We start from the raw sequence: 15,683 nt of genomic DNA, 5'->3' as shown, positions 1-15,683 counted from the left end.
CAGTTATCGGCCTTAGCTATATCGTCTGTAATTTAATTCGATATAGGTGTTTAGAAACATCATAACGAAGTTATTTTAAACGAGTTATATCAGTTTATGCGAGTATATTGCTATTTCGGAATTTCCTTAGTATTGCGTTTTGAGGATTGGGCATGTTGTGGCCACATAGCTAATGTACTTGCTAATTCCGAAGTTGAAGACGACGTTTTACAACCACAGCAACGATTATTTGGACAAAGGACCCACTTGCCCAAGATTCTGATGGAAGCTCGTCCAAAGTAAGAGCTATTTATGATGTTATTCCGTATTTATGTGGAAAATGTAACGCATTTGTCCGCCATTATTGCGGCACTAGTCTGGCTGTAACGCACACTGTATGTCTAGTAACGTTAATTTTAAAAAATCTAACTCAGCGTTGCATTAATAACTAATGTGTCTTTCATTTGCTGTCCACCGTATTTTTTAGTCAAGTTTAACGATTATTTATTGATTAGATTAGGTGCCTTCCAAGATGGCGCCGGCCAGAATGCATGACCTGTTGCCACTGATCACATTGTATAACCACGATTTGTGCTGCTAAATATGCACATTTTCGAAAAAAACCTATATGCATTGTGTAATATGATGTTACAGGACTGTCATCTGACGAAGTATATCAAGGTTATTCCAAAATTATATATATTTTGCTGTATTGTTACGATCGCTAACCTGTGCTGCTGGTAAATTGCTTGTGTTTCTGGCTATTGTGCTAAGCTAATATATGCTATATTGTGTTTTCGCTGTAAAACACTTAAAAAATCTGACAATTGGCTGGATTCACAAGATGTTGCGTTTCATTTGCTGTACGCTGTGTATTTTTCAGAAATGTTTTAAGATGAGTAATTAGGTATTTGACGTTTGGTCTCTGTAATTATTTCTGGCAGCTTCGGCACTATTTCAGATTGCAGCTGCAATGTAGAACTGTGATTTATACCTGAAATATGCACATTTTTTCTAAAAAACATATGCTATACAATAAATATGTTATCAGACTGTCTTCTTATGAAGTTGTTTCTTGGTTAGTGGCTATATATATCTTTATTTGTCGAATTTGTGATAGCTACTGATGGAGATAAAAACTGGTGGAGTAAAAAAAGTGTGTCTTTTGCTAACGTGGTTAGCTAATAGATTTACATATTGTGTCTTCCCTGTAAAACATTTAAAAATCAGAAATGATGGCTGGATTCACAAGATGTGTATCTTTCATCTGGTGTCTTGGACTTGTGATTTAATGAATTTAGATGGCTAGTATTTACTTGTGACGCTATGCTAGGCTATGCTAGTCAGCTTTTTTACTGTGGGGGGTGCTCCCGGATCCGGGTTTGGAGGGATTAGAGGTTAACGATTACAAGCATACCCATAACATGATGCAGCCACCGCTACATTGAAAATATGGAGAGTGGTGCTCAGTTATGGTTGTATTGGATTTCCCAAACATAACACTTTGTATTCAGGACGAAAATTGAAATGCTTTGCCACATTTCTTGCAGTATACTTTAGTGCCTTGTTGCAAACGAGATGCATTTAAACTCTGGAGACCCTTGGGTATCTAGAAAGTTATTGCAGATCAGCCTTGGTTTCCTTTGTGCCTTGCATGTGGAATGATCTACAATGCACTTTTAAAACTGGATGAATTGGTGCATCTTAGGGCATTTCAGACGGTTGTTAGGAGACCTTTTAACTGAATATATTTTTTTATCATTTTGTTTAGCTTTTTGTGTATTGTTGTGCATTTATAACGTGTATTTGGGAATGTGTATATAAGATGTTAGTTTAATGTGTTTATTGTATTTTTATGTGTATTTTGGTGCTAGACAGAGCTCATTGGAAAAGAGACCTTGGATCCTGGACTTCCTGAGGGCCACCCCCAGGTGGTAAGGGTAGGCAACATCACATCTCCACGCTTGATCCTCAACACTGGGGCCCCTCAGGGCTGATGCTTAGTCCTTCCGTACTCCTGTACTCCCATGTTCACCCACGACTGCGTGGCCAATCACGACTCCAACACCATCATTAAGTTTGCTGACGACACAACAGTCGTAGGCCTGATCACCGACAATGATGAGAGCCTATATTGAGGAGTCAGAGGACCTGATCGTGGAGCAGCTGATCGTGAGCAGCCGATCAGAGCAGCTGATCGTGGACTACAGGAAAAGGCGGGCGAACAGGCCCCCATTAACATCGATGGGCTGTAGTGGAGCGGGTCAAGAGTTTCAAGTTCCTTTGTGTCCACATCACCAACAAACTATCATGGTCCAAACACACCAAGACAGTCGTGAAGAGGCACAAACAACACCTTTTCCCCCTCTGGAGACTGAAAAGATTTGGCATGGGTCCTCAGATCTCAAAAAGTTCTACAGCTGCACCATAGAGAGCATCTTGACAGTTGCATCTCCGCCTGGTATGGCAACTGCTCGCATCTGACCGTAAGCACTACAAATGGTAGTGCGTATGGCCCAGTACATCACTGGAGCTAAGATTCCTGCCATCCAGGACCTCTATACGACATTTTAAAATATATTTATATTTATGTGGATAAATACAACTTTTTTTCTGAGGCATTCAACATAATTGTGATCAATGTCCCTCTCTAAGCTGAGCGAGTGCGCGAGCGCGCAGTAGCTGAGACTGCAGTGCAGCTCCCAATATCAGCCCATGGAGAGACACCAGATTGAACTTCCTGTTAGTTAACACTAATCAGCTTTCCCTTTACTGTGCAATTGTGATCAATCAACACAAATTACCACTTTCAATGCAACATACCAAACAAAATGAACTACGTAAATATTTTGTTGTAGCAGAACACATTGGAGTATAATTCTATTGCATTGAGGACAGATTTAACCAATCAACTGCAGTAGCCTATATGCAAATTAACCATTGCCATATACCGTATGGATCTGTGCCATTACTTTGAACTTGGACTGTGTTTACACTACAGCATGAGAAGTCATAGTAGATGTGCTTGTTTTGAGATCAAAGTGAGGGCTGCATGAAGCCAGGTGTGAACATTTTGTTAATATCCTTTTTCTAGTTAGTGAGTTATTAGCCCAGTTATAGATCATTTGTAGTCAGCAATAGTCAATAGTCAGCAAAAGCACAAAAACGTGTACATTTCTAGACTTTTGAAAAGCAAGAAGGTAAATAGCTTTGTTTTGTCTTAAAGGGACAGTGTTGTATTTTGAGACAGGCTTGAATAAGCTAAGTAGCCAATAGGCAGAGGGTAGCATAATTTGTCTGATTCTCTGTAATAATGGTATGGAATAATAAGGCATTTTAATTGAAAGTGGTTTCTTGCATCAACAACACAACAACATTTTCCGTCACCTCCTTGTTTGAAGGACAAGTGGATAAACAAGGTTAATGTTAAAGCCCTGCATGTTTTTTCTCCAAAAGTCTATGAGAATGTAGGCCTACATTGAACACCATACATGGGCTGCTACTGTAGGCTGAATGACAGAACAGCTATTTCCATGTTAAAATGTTATTGGGATGCATTTTCTCCTTTGTTTTTGATTGGTTAGCGCCACATCTGGTAGACCTACATTATGATCAAATAGCCACAGTAGCCTACTTGTCCACTGTTAAAACTGTAACTTAAATTGTGTACAGCCTCAGGGTTCACAGTAAATGCACGCGCTGGAAGTGCACAGAATTTTCACAACGTTCAGTTTGCGCTCAGCAGACCTGAAATTTACTCAGTGCTACATTTTTTTGAGGGAATATTGATTGTGATATTACTTTTACTTACATTTATATATTACATTTGAAATACATTCCGTAATATATGTTGGATTGTATTTAAAAAATACATTATTTGGCCAATTTTAATATTTCACATGTATCCTAAAATGTTCTCTAAAAATATATTTAAATATGCTATGTGTGTTTTTAAAGTTGTCTGAAAGACTTACCAAAAACCAAAGCTTAAACAGTCCTAAGACAGAGCAGAGACAGAGACAGAGACAGAGACATAGACAGAGACAGACAGACAGACAGACAGACAGACAGACAGACAGACAGACAGACAGACAGACAGACAGACAGACAGACAGACAGACAGACAGGGGCGAAAGGGTGGGGTGGGGTGAGGGGCTACCTTGAGGGGGAAGTAGAATGTCGTAGTCTGAGGGCGTCCTGTTGTGGAAGGGACAGAGGGCGGCACGTGCTGCCCCAGAGAGCAACACCCCCGATTCAAAATGCCCACCTGAGAATCACAAGGACAGGTTAACGTGATCGGGAATGGCAGGCTAGGCACCAACTGCTCATAAACCGATAGCACACTGCGGCAAAACTATTTTAGGCCGGTACCTCCTCTTTCTATGTTTAACATTTTACTCTGTGGTGGTATTGGCCAATGGACGGACACAAGAACGCATTCACACTCGTGGGGATGATGATGATGATGATGATGATAATGAAGATGACACTGAGCCCTAAGTATTAACAACAGTGTCAGCTTTGATTTCTTTCACACAGAACACTTCCAGTAATAAGCAGAGCCAACTACTGGTAGATCAGGTCCAGAACGTGACATCACCTCTTCAGGCTTACCATACTCAAAGGGCTTGTGCTTCTTTTCCTCTGCAGAGGACTCCGAGGAGCCATTCTCCAGATTTCTGATTTAAAAAAGGCAAAACATAGAGATATTACATTTGTTCCCCATTTACATTTGTCCATACATTTGTCCATATATTTGTTTTTTTTTACCAACTCAAGACTGTATATACTGCACAGCACCCGCAAGTTGCGCTTTGCTGAGTAATAGTTGAAATCCAGCTTGATCCAGGAAGTCATTCTTCCCTTTCATGCAACTCCTACAAGTTTGACCAAATCTACATTTGGCAGCTTTTTCACTTATTTATTGTATCTCTATTCCAGAATAAAAAGTTTGCGTCCCAAATGGCACACTATTCCCTATGGGCCCTGGTCAAAAGTAGTACATTATTTAGGGAATAGGGTTCCACTTGGGATGCACCCTCTGTGCTGGTACCTGCTAGGGATCCGGACGGAGACGCAGACTGGGGAATGGGATAGGCACACCGGGTGGGATGAAGGGATCTGATACTCATCTTCAACACGCTCGGTTGTTCCTCTTGCTCTCCCAACGACATGTGTGGTGAAAGGATTGAGGTGTCTGGAAGACAAAGCAACCAAAGCAACCATTTTACATTTTAAGACCACGCAGGTTTTAATGATAAAGTATAGATTTTTCCAAGCAAACTTCCATTGTGCTACAAATATAGTACCAGTCAAAAGTTTGGACACACCTACTCATTCAAGTTTTTTTTTTATCTCTATTTGTACTATTTTCTACATTGTAGAATAATAGTGAAGACATCAAAACTATGAAATAACACATATGGAATCATGTAGTAACCAAATAAGTGTTGAACAAATCAAAATATATTTATATTTTATATTCTTCAAAGTAGCCACCKTTTGCCTTGATGAAAGCCWTGCACGCTCTTGGCATTCTCCCAACCAGCTTCATGAGGAATGCTTTTCCAATCTTGAAGGAGTTCTCACATATGCTGAGKACTTGATGGATGCTTTTCCTTCACTCTACGGTCCAACTCATCCCAAACCATCTCAATTGGGTTGAGGTCAGGTGATTGTGGAGGCCAGGTCATCTGATGCAGTACTCCATCACTGTCCTTCTTGGTCAAATAGCCCTTACACAGCCTGGAGGTGTGTTGTGTCATTGTCCTGTTGAAAAAGAAATGATAGTCCCACTAAACCCAAACCAGATGGGATGGCATATCGCTGCAGAATTCTGTGGTAGCCATGCTGGTTAAGTGTGCCTTGAATTCTAAATAAATCACTGACAGTGTCACCAGCAAAGCAACCCCGCACCATCACACCTCCTCCTCCATGCTTCACGACGGGAACCACAAACGCAGAGATCCTCCATTCACTTACCCTGCGCCTAACAAAAACACAGCGGTTGGAACCAAAAATCTGAAATTTGGACTCATCAGACCAAAGACAGATTTCCATCGGTCTAATGTCCATTGCTCGTGTTCCTTCGCCCATGCAAGTCTCTTATTCTTATTGGTGTCCTTTAGTAGTAGTTTCTTTGCAGCAATTCGACCATGAAGCCCTGATTCACGCAGTCTCCTCTGAACAGTTGATGTTGAGATGTGTCTGTTACTTGAACTCTGTGAAGCATTTATTTGCGCTGCAATCTGATGTGCATTTAACTAAAATAAACTTATGCTCTGCAGCAGAGGTAACTCTGGGTCTTCCTTTCCTGTGGRGGTCCTCATGAGAGCCAGTTTCATCATAGCGCTTGATGGTTTTTGNTTAGGACTGTAACCACCAGCTTCTTTCTATGGTGCTACCTGTTCCAGGGTTAGGACTGTAACCACCAGCTTCTTTCTATGGTGCTACCTGTTCCAAGGTTAGGACTGTAACCACCAGAGGACTTGAAAATGAGCCGGAGCTAAGAGGATCACCAAAACTAAAGCTATTTTGGTTTCAGAGCATTTTATTTTTTTTTAAAAGGAGAGAAGGTATATAGCCTATCAATGAGTATGCATACTCTAGAATAAAATCGATAATTGTGTACTAAAAACATGAATGTGTTTTTGCAGAGCTTACAACCATGTCAACAACCATCACGGAGATCAGTGGACAAAGGGCTGGACAACAGGCCAACGAAAAAACGCATGGTTGCCAAGAAAGCGGTTAGTTAAGCTAGATTCTTAAAATGTGTACGCAGCATTTGTGTGTTGGAGTCACTTTTAATTCTTAATTGATCTGCAGTTTCTATCATAGGCCACTGTAATCGATGGGGGCTCAGGGCGGTACCATTCTGCTCATCTGATGAAGATGCTCATGGGTGAGATTCAAACTTTGAAGACCAAGATCGGGTCATTGAAGGCAGACCATCAGAAAGAGAAACATTCTCTGAGGGCAAAGAGACGGGCGACAGCTGACGCATTGGTCCAGAGCCAGGCGCTATTGGCGGAGAGTCAGGTGGAGATGTGTAACCGAAGAGAGATACCACGAGTGGGCACAGAATACAAATTGGGATGGATCCTAAGGCAAATGTGGCTTACCAATGAACCTCCGGGTGTTAATCATTAATAGTATGTCTCAGAAGTTTCCGTCCATGACTGATGCAACCGGAAAAGCATTAAAGACAGAGTTAATGAGTACTTGAGGTCACGAGAAAGCCTGGTCATGGCCTACTCTCCCTTATGTAAGGAATTAGGCACTTTCCCATGTTTACTACAGTATGTACTGTATCCTATGTTTCGTTAATAAAATAATGATAAAATACTATTTAAAAATTCTGATGTTTATTTAGTTATGGATCCATAACGAATGACTTGTTCAAATATGCCATGATATTCTTGTGATATGTGTTGACTGAATATAAGCAAGTGATTTCTGCTTTTTTGCCTTTTTCTCGGTTAAATGAAAACGAAATCTCCAAAATATCATTACTTTTTAATCAAAGTGATTATTATTATTAATTATAATAATTAATCTAAAAAAACTGGGATCTTTTAATGTAGACTGTACTATACTGTACTGTTTTACAAATCTTTCATTGAGAGTATTTTATCTTTTTGTATTGTTTGTTGGTTTGGCAATGCCACTGTCAGACAGAGAAATATGCTGAGAAGGATTATCACCACAGCAAGCAAGGTACTGGGAGTCAAACAGACAGGCCTGGAGGAGATCTTTAAGGTCAGGGCCCTCCGCAAGGCTCACAAAATAATTTCAGACCCAAGCCACCTCCTGTACCCGGACTTTGAACTACTTCCCTCTGGGCGCAGGTATAGGACACCCGTCAGCGGGAAAAACAGAACTAGACAATCATTTGTGCCAGGTGTGATATCCCTCCTAAATAGATAAGGCTAATGTTCCTATCGACTCAATAAGGCCAGCAGGCTAGTCTTTTTTTATTGGTATGTAAATGTTATGAAAGTTGTATTGTCAATTTTGTTTTGTATTTTAACGCCACTTTAAACGTGTACATGACACTGCAACAAAAGTCAGTAAGTAAGTAAATGAATTTAGAATTATATTAAAGCCCCTTAGGATCTGTGAGAATTTCTAACAGAAAATGCCCCTTAGATATTAATTTAGAGTCCTCCAATCCTCTAAATGTAATTATTGGCAGAGAGTAACGTCATTGAAAAAAATATTTTTAGATATACTGTAGGCCTACCATAGGTGAAATGAGTCTCACTAGTGTTGAGTAATGTCTAATGAAGGCAAACAATTTAGAATCCTCCAATTAATTAAGCAAGTACCAGTCAAAAGTTTGCACACACCTACTCATTCCAGGATTTTTCTTAATTTTTTACTATGTTCTACATTGTAGAATAATAGGGAAGACATCAGAACTATGAAATAACACATATGGAATCAGTTGAGAAAAAAATATTATTTACAGGGCCAGCCTACTCCTTCCTCCCCAACGGGGATTTGAACCCCGGTCTCCCACTTGCCCCGCATTCTGTAGTACAGACATGGCCTGCTCTCTCTTATGTAAGGAATTAGGCACATTCCCATGTTTACTACATACAGTATGTATTGTAGACCGCACAGTAGCCTAATAAACACATTTCGTTAATAAAATAATGATAAAAAATACTCTTTCAAAATGCAGATGTTGATTTAGTTATAGATCTATAACGAATTACTATGGGAATAAATATCACTGATTTACAGAAATATTGGAACAAAGATGTCTAATGAAGGCAAACAATTTCGAATCCTCCGATCCTGTAGCCTACTCCCGATGTCACGTTGTACAGCGCCATAGAAACCCTGAGGGTTTTGTTTTTTGTTTTTCTCTGAATAGAAACACCATAATATTAATCTAATTCATTAATTTTTTTAAATCAATCCCATATAGTATGTTATTACAAAAAAGGTTTTAAATTCTCTGGTAATACCAATATGGACTACTATCAAATGCTTCTCAAAGATGCCCTCTGATGGTCAAACTAGCAATAGCAAGTAACAGAAAAAATGGCTTGTAATTAAATGACGTGCCACAGAATGCTGCGGCAGCATGCAAGGTGTGCCGCAGTATGACACAACTTTTAAAGGAGAAACCACTGTAGTACATACCCATTGACTTTCAGCAATTACGCTAATCTAATGATATGCTACCTTCAACTTCCTTCAAACTGCATGCAGAGACATACAAATGGTATGCATGAGTTCCTCAGACTCTGGGTAAGTAGGAAATTAGCCCAAAACCCGAAGTATCCCTTTAATGTGTTATGTTGTGTTCTGTGATTAAAGGCTAATTAAGCTTGTACTCTGCCTGTTCTGCAGTCTTAATGAGACTGGCATACAGTATGTGCATGTGATACTAAATAGCCTACTAAAATGAGATTGTTAAAATTGGCACCATTTAAATTACGTTTGGCCATTTTTGGGGGGTTCACAGCAAATTTTTAGGGGCTCAAATAACTAAAACTAGATTGGTACAAAATAATCTAATTTGGCATACAGAAACTAGAGACCATGAATTACTTGATCAAAAATAATGGCACCGATTGGCCTATAGGTGGCGCTGTTATAAGCAAACTCACTTAAACCCTTATATCAGCCACCTTGTTTGACCTGGAGACTTGAAACTTTGTATGCAGGCGTCAAGATAGATTTTCCTCCATCTTGGAAATTTTGTTAATGACAAACTTATTCTCATGAACCATAAGTCCAAATAACACCAAATGTTTGGTATGTAGACCCATGGTACATCTCTTAAGTTAGTTAAGGGATTGGTTAAGATATGGATGAGTTATTGATACATCCAATTAAATCCTTTTTAAATCCACTTCACAGTGGCCTATCAACTTTAAACTTCATCAAAGGCATTACCACAATGAACCATGTTAAGTTTGGCATTGATATCTTCCAAAAATATAGAAACTATTAACAATTCACTTTTTTGACAATGTAACGCTAATGCTTCAACTAATCATAAAAAATATTCTCACAGATAAAAGTCATATTCAGTCCAAATTAGGTCTTTGGACTCATCACAAAGACTTCAAGAAAATAACATTGATGCATTCAAAGATGGCCACACTATATGAGTACTGTAGATGCATATTAGAACATATGCAAAAATATGCTAACTTAACACTAAATGACAAATCTAATATTCTCGTGCCCCAATAGCATTGTTGCAGAGGGCTTGCTAACAGTGTTTGAGTTATCTAAGCCGCTTTCTTGTAAAACAGCTCAGCGAGGTAACAAAAAGCTAATTTGCGACGCTAGCTAGACTGCTTCTCGATTCGGAAGCTCATGGGGCTTCAGGGGCCAGCGAGTTAGATGATTCCATTATGGGCAACAACAACTGGCTACTAGAACTGAATCGATGGACATGGGGCAATGACATTTGGTATGTAAACCTTATGGGGTTTGAAATTACTGACACCCTTCTTGTCAATATGTTGTTTCCACTTTGGAAAAAATCGTGCCCAAATTAAACTGCCTCGTACTCTATTCTAGATCGTACAATATGCATATTATTATTACTATTGGATAGAAAACACTCTCAAGTGTGGCCATACAACAGTGGCCACTGTGAGAGCAAAACTACAAGATTATGTTATACTGTTTATGCATCAAATAGCTTTGATGAGTACTTTCTCATGAGATGTCTGTGTGAAGTGAGAGGAGCCTAAAGACCTACAGCTGGCAATCCAGCTGGCAATCCATTGCTCTATTCCTGGAGGAGTAGAGCAAAACTCTTATTGTGTCTAATCATTCTTGCATCTGGGAAACAACACCAGAGGCAGATTACCACAGGATGAACCCGGAGTGGTTTATGGTGCCCCCCCAATCTATATGGGAGGGGTGGAACCAGCCATGACTAAGCATTCTTAGTGTCAGCTATATAAAGAACTCTGTATTTTGGTAAAGGTTAAGCTACCCGACCCAACAGTCAAGGGTGTTGGGTTGACTAGTCTCATTATTGCAATAATTCATCGGTATTAAATAAAGATGATTGTTTGAAGAAATTACAAAGTCTCTTTCAGTATGAATTTCCACGACATCATGCACGCTTCCAACTCAATCATCAAGTTTGCAGACGAGACAGCCTACAGGTAGGAGGTGAGTGCCTGGGAATGTGGTGCCAGGAAAATAACCTCTCACCCAACATCAACAAAACAAAGAAGCTGATCGTGGAATTCAGGAAACAGCAGAGGGAGCACCCCCTTATCCATATTGAAGGGACAGCAGGGAGAAGGTGGAAAGCGTCAAGTTCCTCTGGGTATTTTATTTATTTATTTAACCTTTATTTAACGAGGCAAGTGAGTTAAGAACAAATTCGTATTTACAATGACGACCTACCCCGGCCAAACCCTAACCCGGACGATGCTGGGCCAATTGTGTGGCGCCCTATGGGACTCCCAATCACGACTGGTTGTGATACAGCCTGGAATCGAACCAGGGTCCGTAGTGCCACCTCTAGCACTGAGATGCAGTGCCTTAGACCGCAGAGCCACTCACATCACTGACAAACTGAAATGTTTCACCCACACAGACAGTGTGGTGAAGAAGGCACAACAGCGTCTCTTCAACCTCAGGAGGCTGAAGAAATTTGTCTAGGCACCTAAAACCCTCACAAAATTTTACATATGCACAATTGAGAGCATCCTGTCGGGCTGTATCACAGCCTGGTACGGCAACTGCACCGCCCTCAACTGCAATATTCTCCAGAGGGTGGTGCGGTCTGCACAACGCATCACCAGTGGCAAACTACCTGCCCTACAGAACACCTACAGCACCCGATGTCACAGGAAGGCCAAAAAGATCATCAAGGACAACAACCACCCGAGCCACTGCCCATTCATCCTGCTATCATCCCGAAGGCGAGGTCAGTACAGGTGCATCAAAGCTGGGACAGAGAGACTGAAAAACAGCTTCTATCTCAAGGCCATAAGACTGTTAAATAGCCATCACTAGCACATTAGAGGCTGCTGCCCCATATACATAGACTTGAAAGAACTGGCCACTTTAATAATGGAACACTAGTCACTTTAATAATGTTTACATATTTTGCATTATTCATCTCATATGTATAGACTGTATTCTATCCTATTCTACTGTATCTTAGTCTATGTCGCTCTGACATTGCTCACCCAAATATTTATATATTCTTAACTCCATTACTTTAGATTTGTGTGTGCTATGTGTATTATTGTGAAATTGGTAGGTATTACTTGTTAGATATTACTGCACTGTTGATTTGGCCTTGTGTTTTAGGTTATTGTCCTGCTGAAACCTGAACGTGGTTTTCTTCTAGGATTTTGCCTGTGCTTAGCTCCATTACATTAATTTTTTATCCTGAAAAACTCCCCAGTCCTTAAAACCTGTTGGGGACCAGGGGTACTATTTTCACTTTTGTTGAAAATCGTATGATTTTTAAACGGCCTCGTACTCAATTCTTGCTAGTACAATATGCATATTTTTAGTAGCATTGGATAGAAAACAACCTKTAGTTTCTAAAAACGTTTGAATTTTTTCTCTGAGTGGAACAGAGGTCATTTGYCAGCACTTTCCCTGACCAGGAAGTAGAATGCAAGATGTCTATGCTCGCTTCAACGCTCTGCCTATACATGGTCATGCCACCTATGACCCGAAACACACCTCATACGTCTTCCTCTGGGTGTCAAGAGGACGTCAGAGGAGAAATTTTGTGTTTATCTTGTTCTGACGTGAAATAAGACCTATTTCTTTGACGTGACCGTCCATTTCCGGAAGTCTGAAGTGCGCGACTTTGAAGAGAGATTGTGTTTTGTTTTGCTGCCGTTTCGGATGTCAACTATCTCCGGCTCGGATTTGATTTGATAAATGCGACCATATCATCGTAATGTATGTTTTTTCAATATAGTTTAATCAGATTATTTGAATTTTTTCGGGAGTTTTGCCGTGTTCCGTTGTCAAACTTTTTTGGCTTTGGACAGATCCGTGCCAGTCGACCAGTACCTATGATAAATGAAGAGGGAAATGTATCATTCTGAATGGAAAGAACGACTCATCTGGACTCAGGACACCTTGATCAACATTCTGATGAAAGACCAGCAAAAGTAAGACCAAATTTATAATGTTATTTCATATATCTGTCGTGCATGTCAACTGGTCGCGCGCGCCCAAGTGTGTCTGTCTGGCGTGGCTATGCTAATTTAGCGGTTACATTTAGTTTTCGATGTAAAACATTTAATAAATCGGAAATATTGTCTGGAATCACAAGAATCTTGTTTTTCAATTGCTGCACAGTATGTATTTCTCAGAAATGTTTTATGAGGAGTAATTAGGTATTTGATGTTGGTGTCTGTAAATGTTATGGCTGCTTTCTGATTGTAGCTGAAATGTAATTTATGATTTATACCATAAATATACACATTTTTCAAAAAAAACATATCCTATACCATAAATATGTTATCAGACTGTCATCTTATGAAGTTGTTTCTTGGTTAGTGGCTATATATATCTTCATTTGGTCGAATTAGTGATAGCTGGTGATGGAACGTAAAAACTGATTGGTGTTAGAAAGTGGTGTCTTTTGCTAAGGTGGTTAGCTAATAGATTTACATATTGTCTTCCCTGTAAAACATTTTAAAAATCGGACATGTTGGCTAGATTCACAAGATGTCTGCCTTTCATATGCTGTATTGGACTTGTTAATGTGTGAAAGTTAAATATTTAAAAAAAAAATATTTTTTTGAATTTGCCGCTCTGCCTTTTCAGTGGAATGTGGAGGGAGTGGCGCTAGCGCGCACCCTGGCCTCAAACAGGTTAAAACCTCTTGACACTACAGGGGGTGGCTGTTTCAACTTGGACATTTATCGTTCCCAAATTAAACTGCCTCGTACTCAATTCTTGCTCGTACAATATGCCATATTATTATTACTATTGGATAGGAAAAACAACTCTAGTTTTCTAAAACCGTTGATTATTTGTGGGTGAACCAGAAACTCTTTCTGCAGCGAAATTCATACAGGAACTGCGACGGTCTGAAAACGAGGCTCTGTTCTCAGATCAGTTTTAAACTCTGTATGTATCCTAATGGGTCGACATAAACTGCACCCGCCTTCCCCTGGATGTCAGTAACCAATGAGAAGTGGAATGGAGTGTCTACGTAGTTCTCAGAGCTTATAAAGGCCAAGAATGAAGGGAGCTCTCTTTCGTCGTTCGTCATTCGCGCAAAGCAAGACCTCAGGATGGCATTTTGAAACGCTCAGTTATCGGCCTTAGCTATATTCGTCTGTAATTTAATTCGATATAGGTGTTAGAAACATCATAACAAGTTATTTTAAACCGAGTTATATCAGTTTATGCGAGTATATTGCTATTTTCGGAATTTCCTTAGTATTGCGTTTTGAGGACTTGGCATGTTGTGGCCACATAGCTAATGTTAGCTGCTAATTCGAAGTTGAAGACGAGCGTTTACAACCAAGCAAACGATTATTTTGGACAAAGGACCCACTTGCCCAAGATTCTGATGGAAGCTCGTCCAAAGTAAGAGCTATTTATGATGTTATTCCGTATTTATGTGGAAAATGTAAACGCATTTGTCCGCCATTATTGCGGCACTAGTCTGGCTGTACCACCCCACTGTATGTCTAGTAACGTTAATTTAAAAAATCTAACTCAGCGGTTGCATAATAACTAATGTGTCTTCATTTGCTGTCCAACCTGTATTTTTTAGTCAAGTTTACGATTATTTATTGATTAGATTAGGTGCCTTTCCAAGATGGCGCCGGCCAGAATGCATGACCTGTTGCCACTGATCACATTGTATAACCACGATTTGTGCTGCTAAATATGCACATTTTCGAAACAAAACCTATATGCATTGTGTAATATGATGTTACAGGACTGTCATCTGACGAAGTATATCAAGGTTAGTCCAAAATTATATATATTTGCTGTATTGTTACGATCGCTAACCTGTGCTGCTGGTAAATTGCTTGTGTTTCTGGCTATTGTGCTAAGCTAATATAATGCTATATTGTGTTTTCGCTGTAAAACACTTAAAAAATCTGACATATTGGCTGGATTCACAAGATGTTGGCTTTCATTTGCTGTACGCTGTGTATTTTTCAAGAAATGTTTTAAGATGAGTAATTAGGTATTGACGTTGGTCTCTGTAATTATTCTGGCAGCTTCGGCACTATTTCAGATTGCAGCTGCAATGTAGAACTGTGATTTATACCTGAAATATGCACATTTTTCTAAAAAAACATATGCTATACAATAAATATGTTATCAGACTGTCATCTTATGAAGTTGTTTCTTGGTTAGTGGCTATATATATCTTTATTTGTCGAATTTTGTGATAGCTACTGATGGAGTAAAAAACTGGTGGAGTAAAAAAAGTGGTGTCTTTTGCTAACGTGGTTAGCTAATAGATTTACATATTGTGTCTTCCCTGTAAAACATTTTAAAAATCAGAAATGATGGCTGGATTCACAAGATGTGTATCTTTCATCTGGTGTCTTGGACTTGTGATTTAATGATATTTAGATCTTAGATTTACTTGTGACGCTATGCTAGGCTATGCTAGTCAGCTTTTTTACTGTGGGGGGTGCTCCGGATCCGGGTTTGGGAGGAATTAGAGGTTAACGATTACAAGCATACCCATAACATGGATG

At 39.6% G+C, this 15,683-nt stretch overlaps 1 protein-coding gene across 1 annotated transcript in view; it reads right to left on the bottom strand.

Moving 5' to 3' along the window:
* The window catches only part of cblb (Cbl proto-oncogene B, E3 ubiquitin protein ligase), a 192,661-nt gene that overhangs the window by 20,947 nt on the left and 156,031 nt on the right, over positions 1-15,683 (bottom strand). The window contains exon 16 of the mRNA XM_070434684.1: positions 4,139-4,246. Coding sequence (XP_070290785.1) covers positions 4,139-4,246 — 108 coding nt within the window. The remainder of the gene's footprint in view (positions 1-4,138; positions 4,247-15,683) is intronic.

Source organism: Salvelinus sp. IW2-2015, linkage group LG23 (genome assembly GCF_002910315.2).
Source record: "Salvelinus sp. IW2-2015 linkage group LG23, ASM291031v2, whole genome shotgun sequence".
In the NCBI taxonomy this organism is placed as follows: domain Eukaryota; kingdom Metazoa; phylum Chordata; class Actinopteri; order Salmoniformes; family Salmonidae; genus Salvelinus; species Salvelinus sp. IW2-2015.
This window is presented reverse-complemented; position numbering and strand designations above follow the sequence as displayed.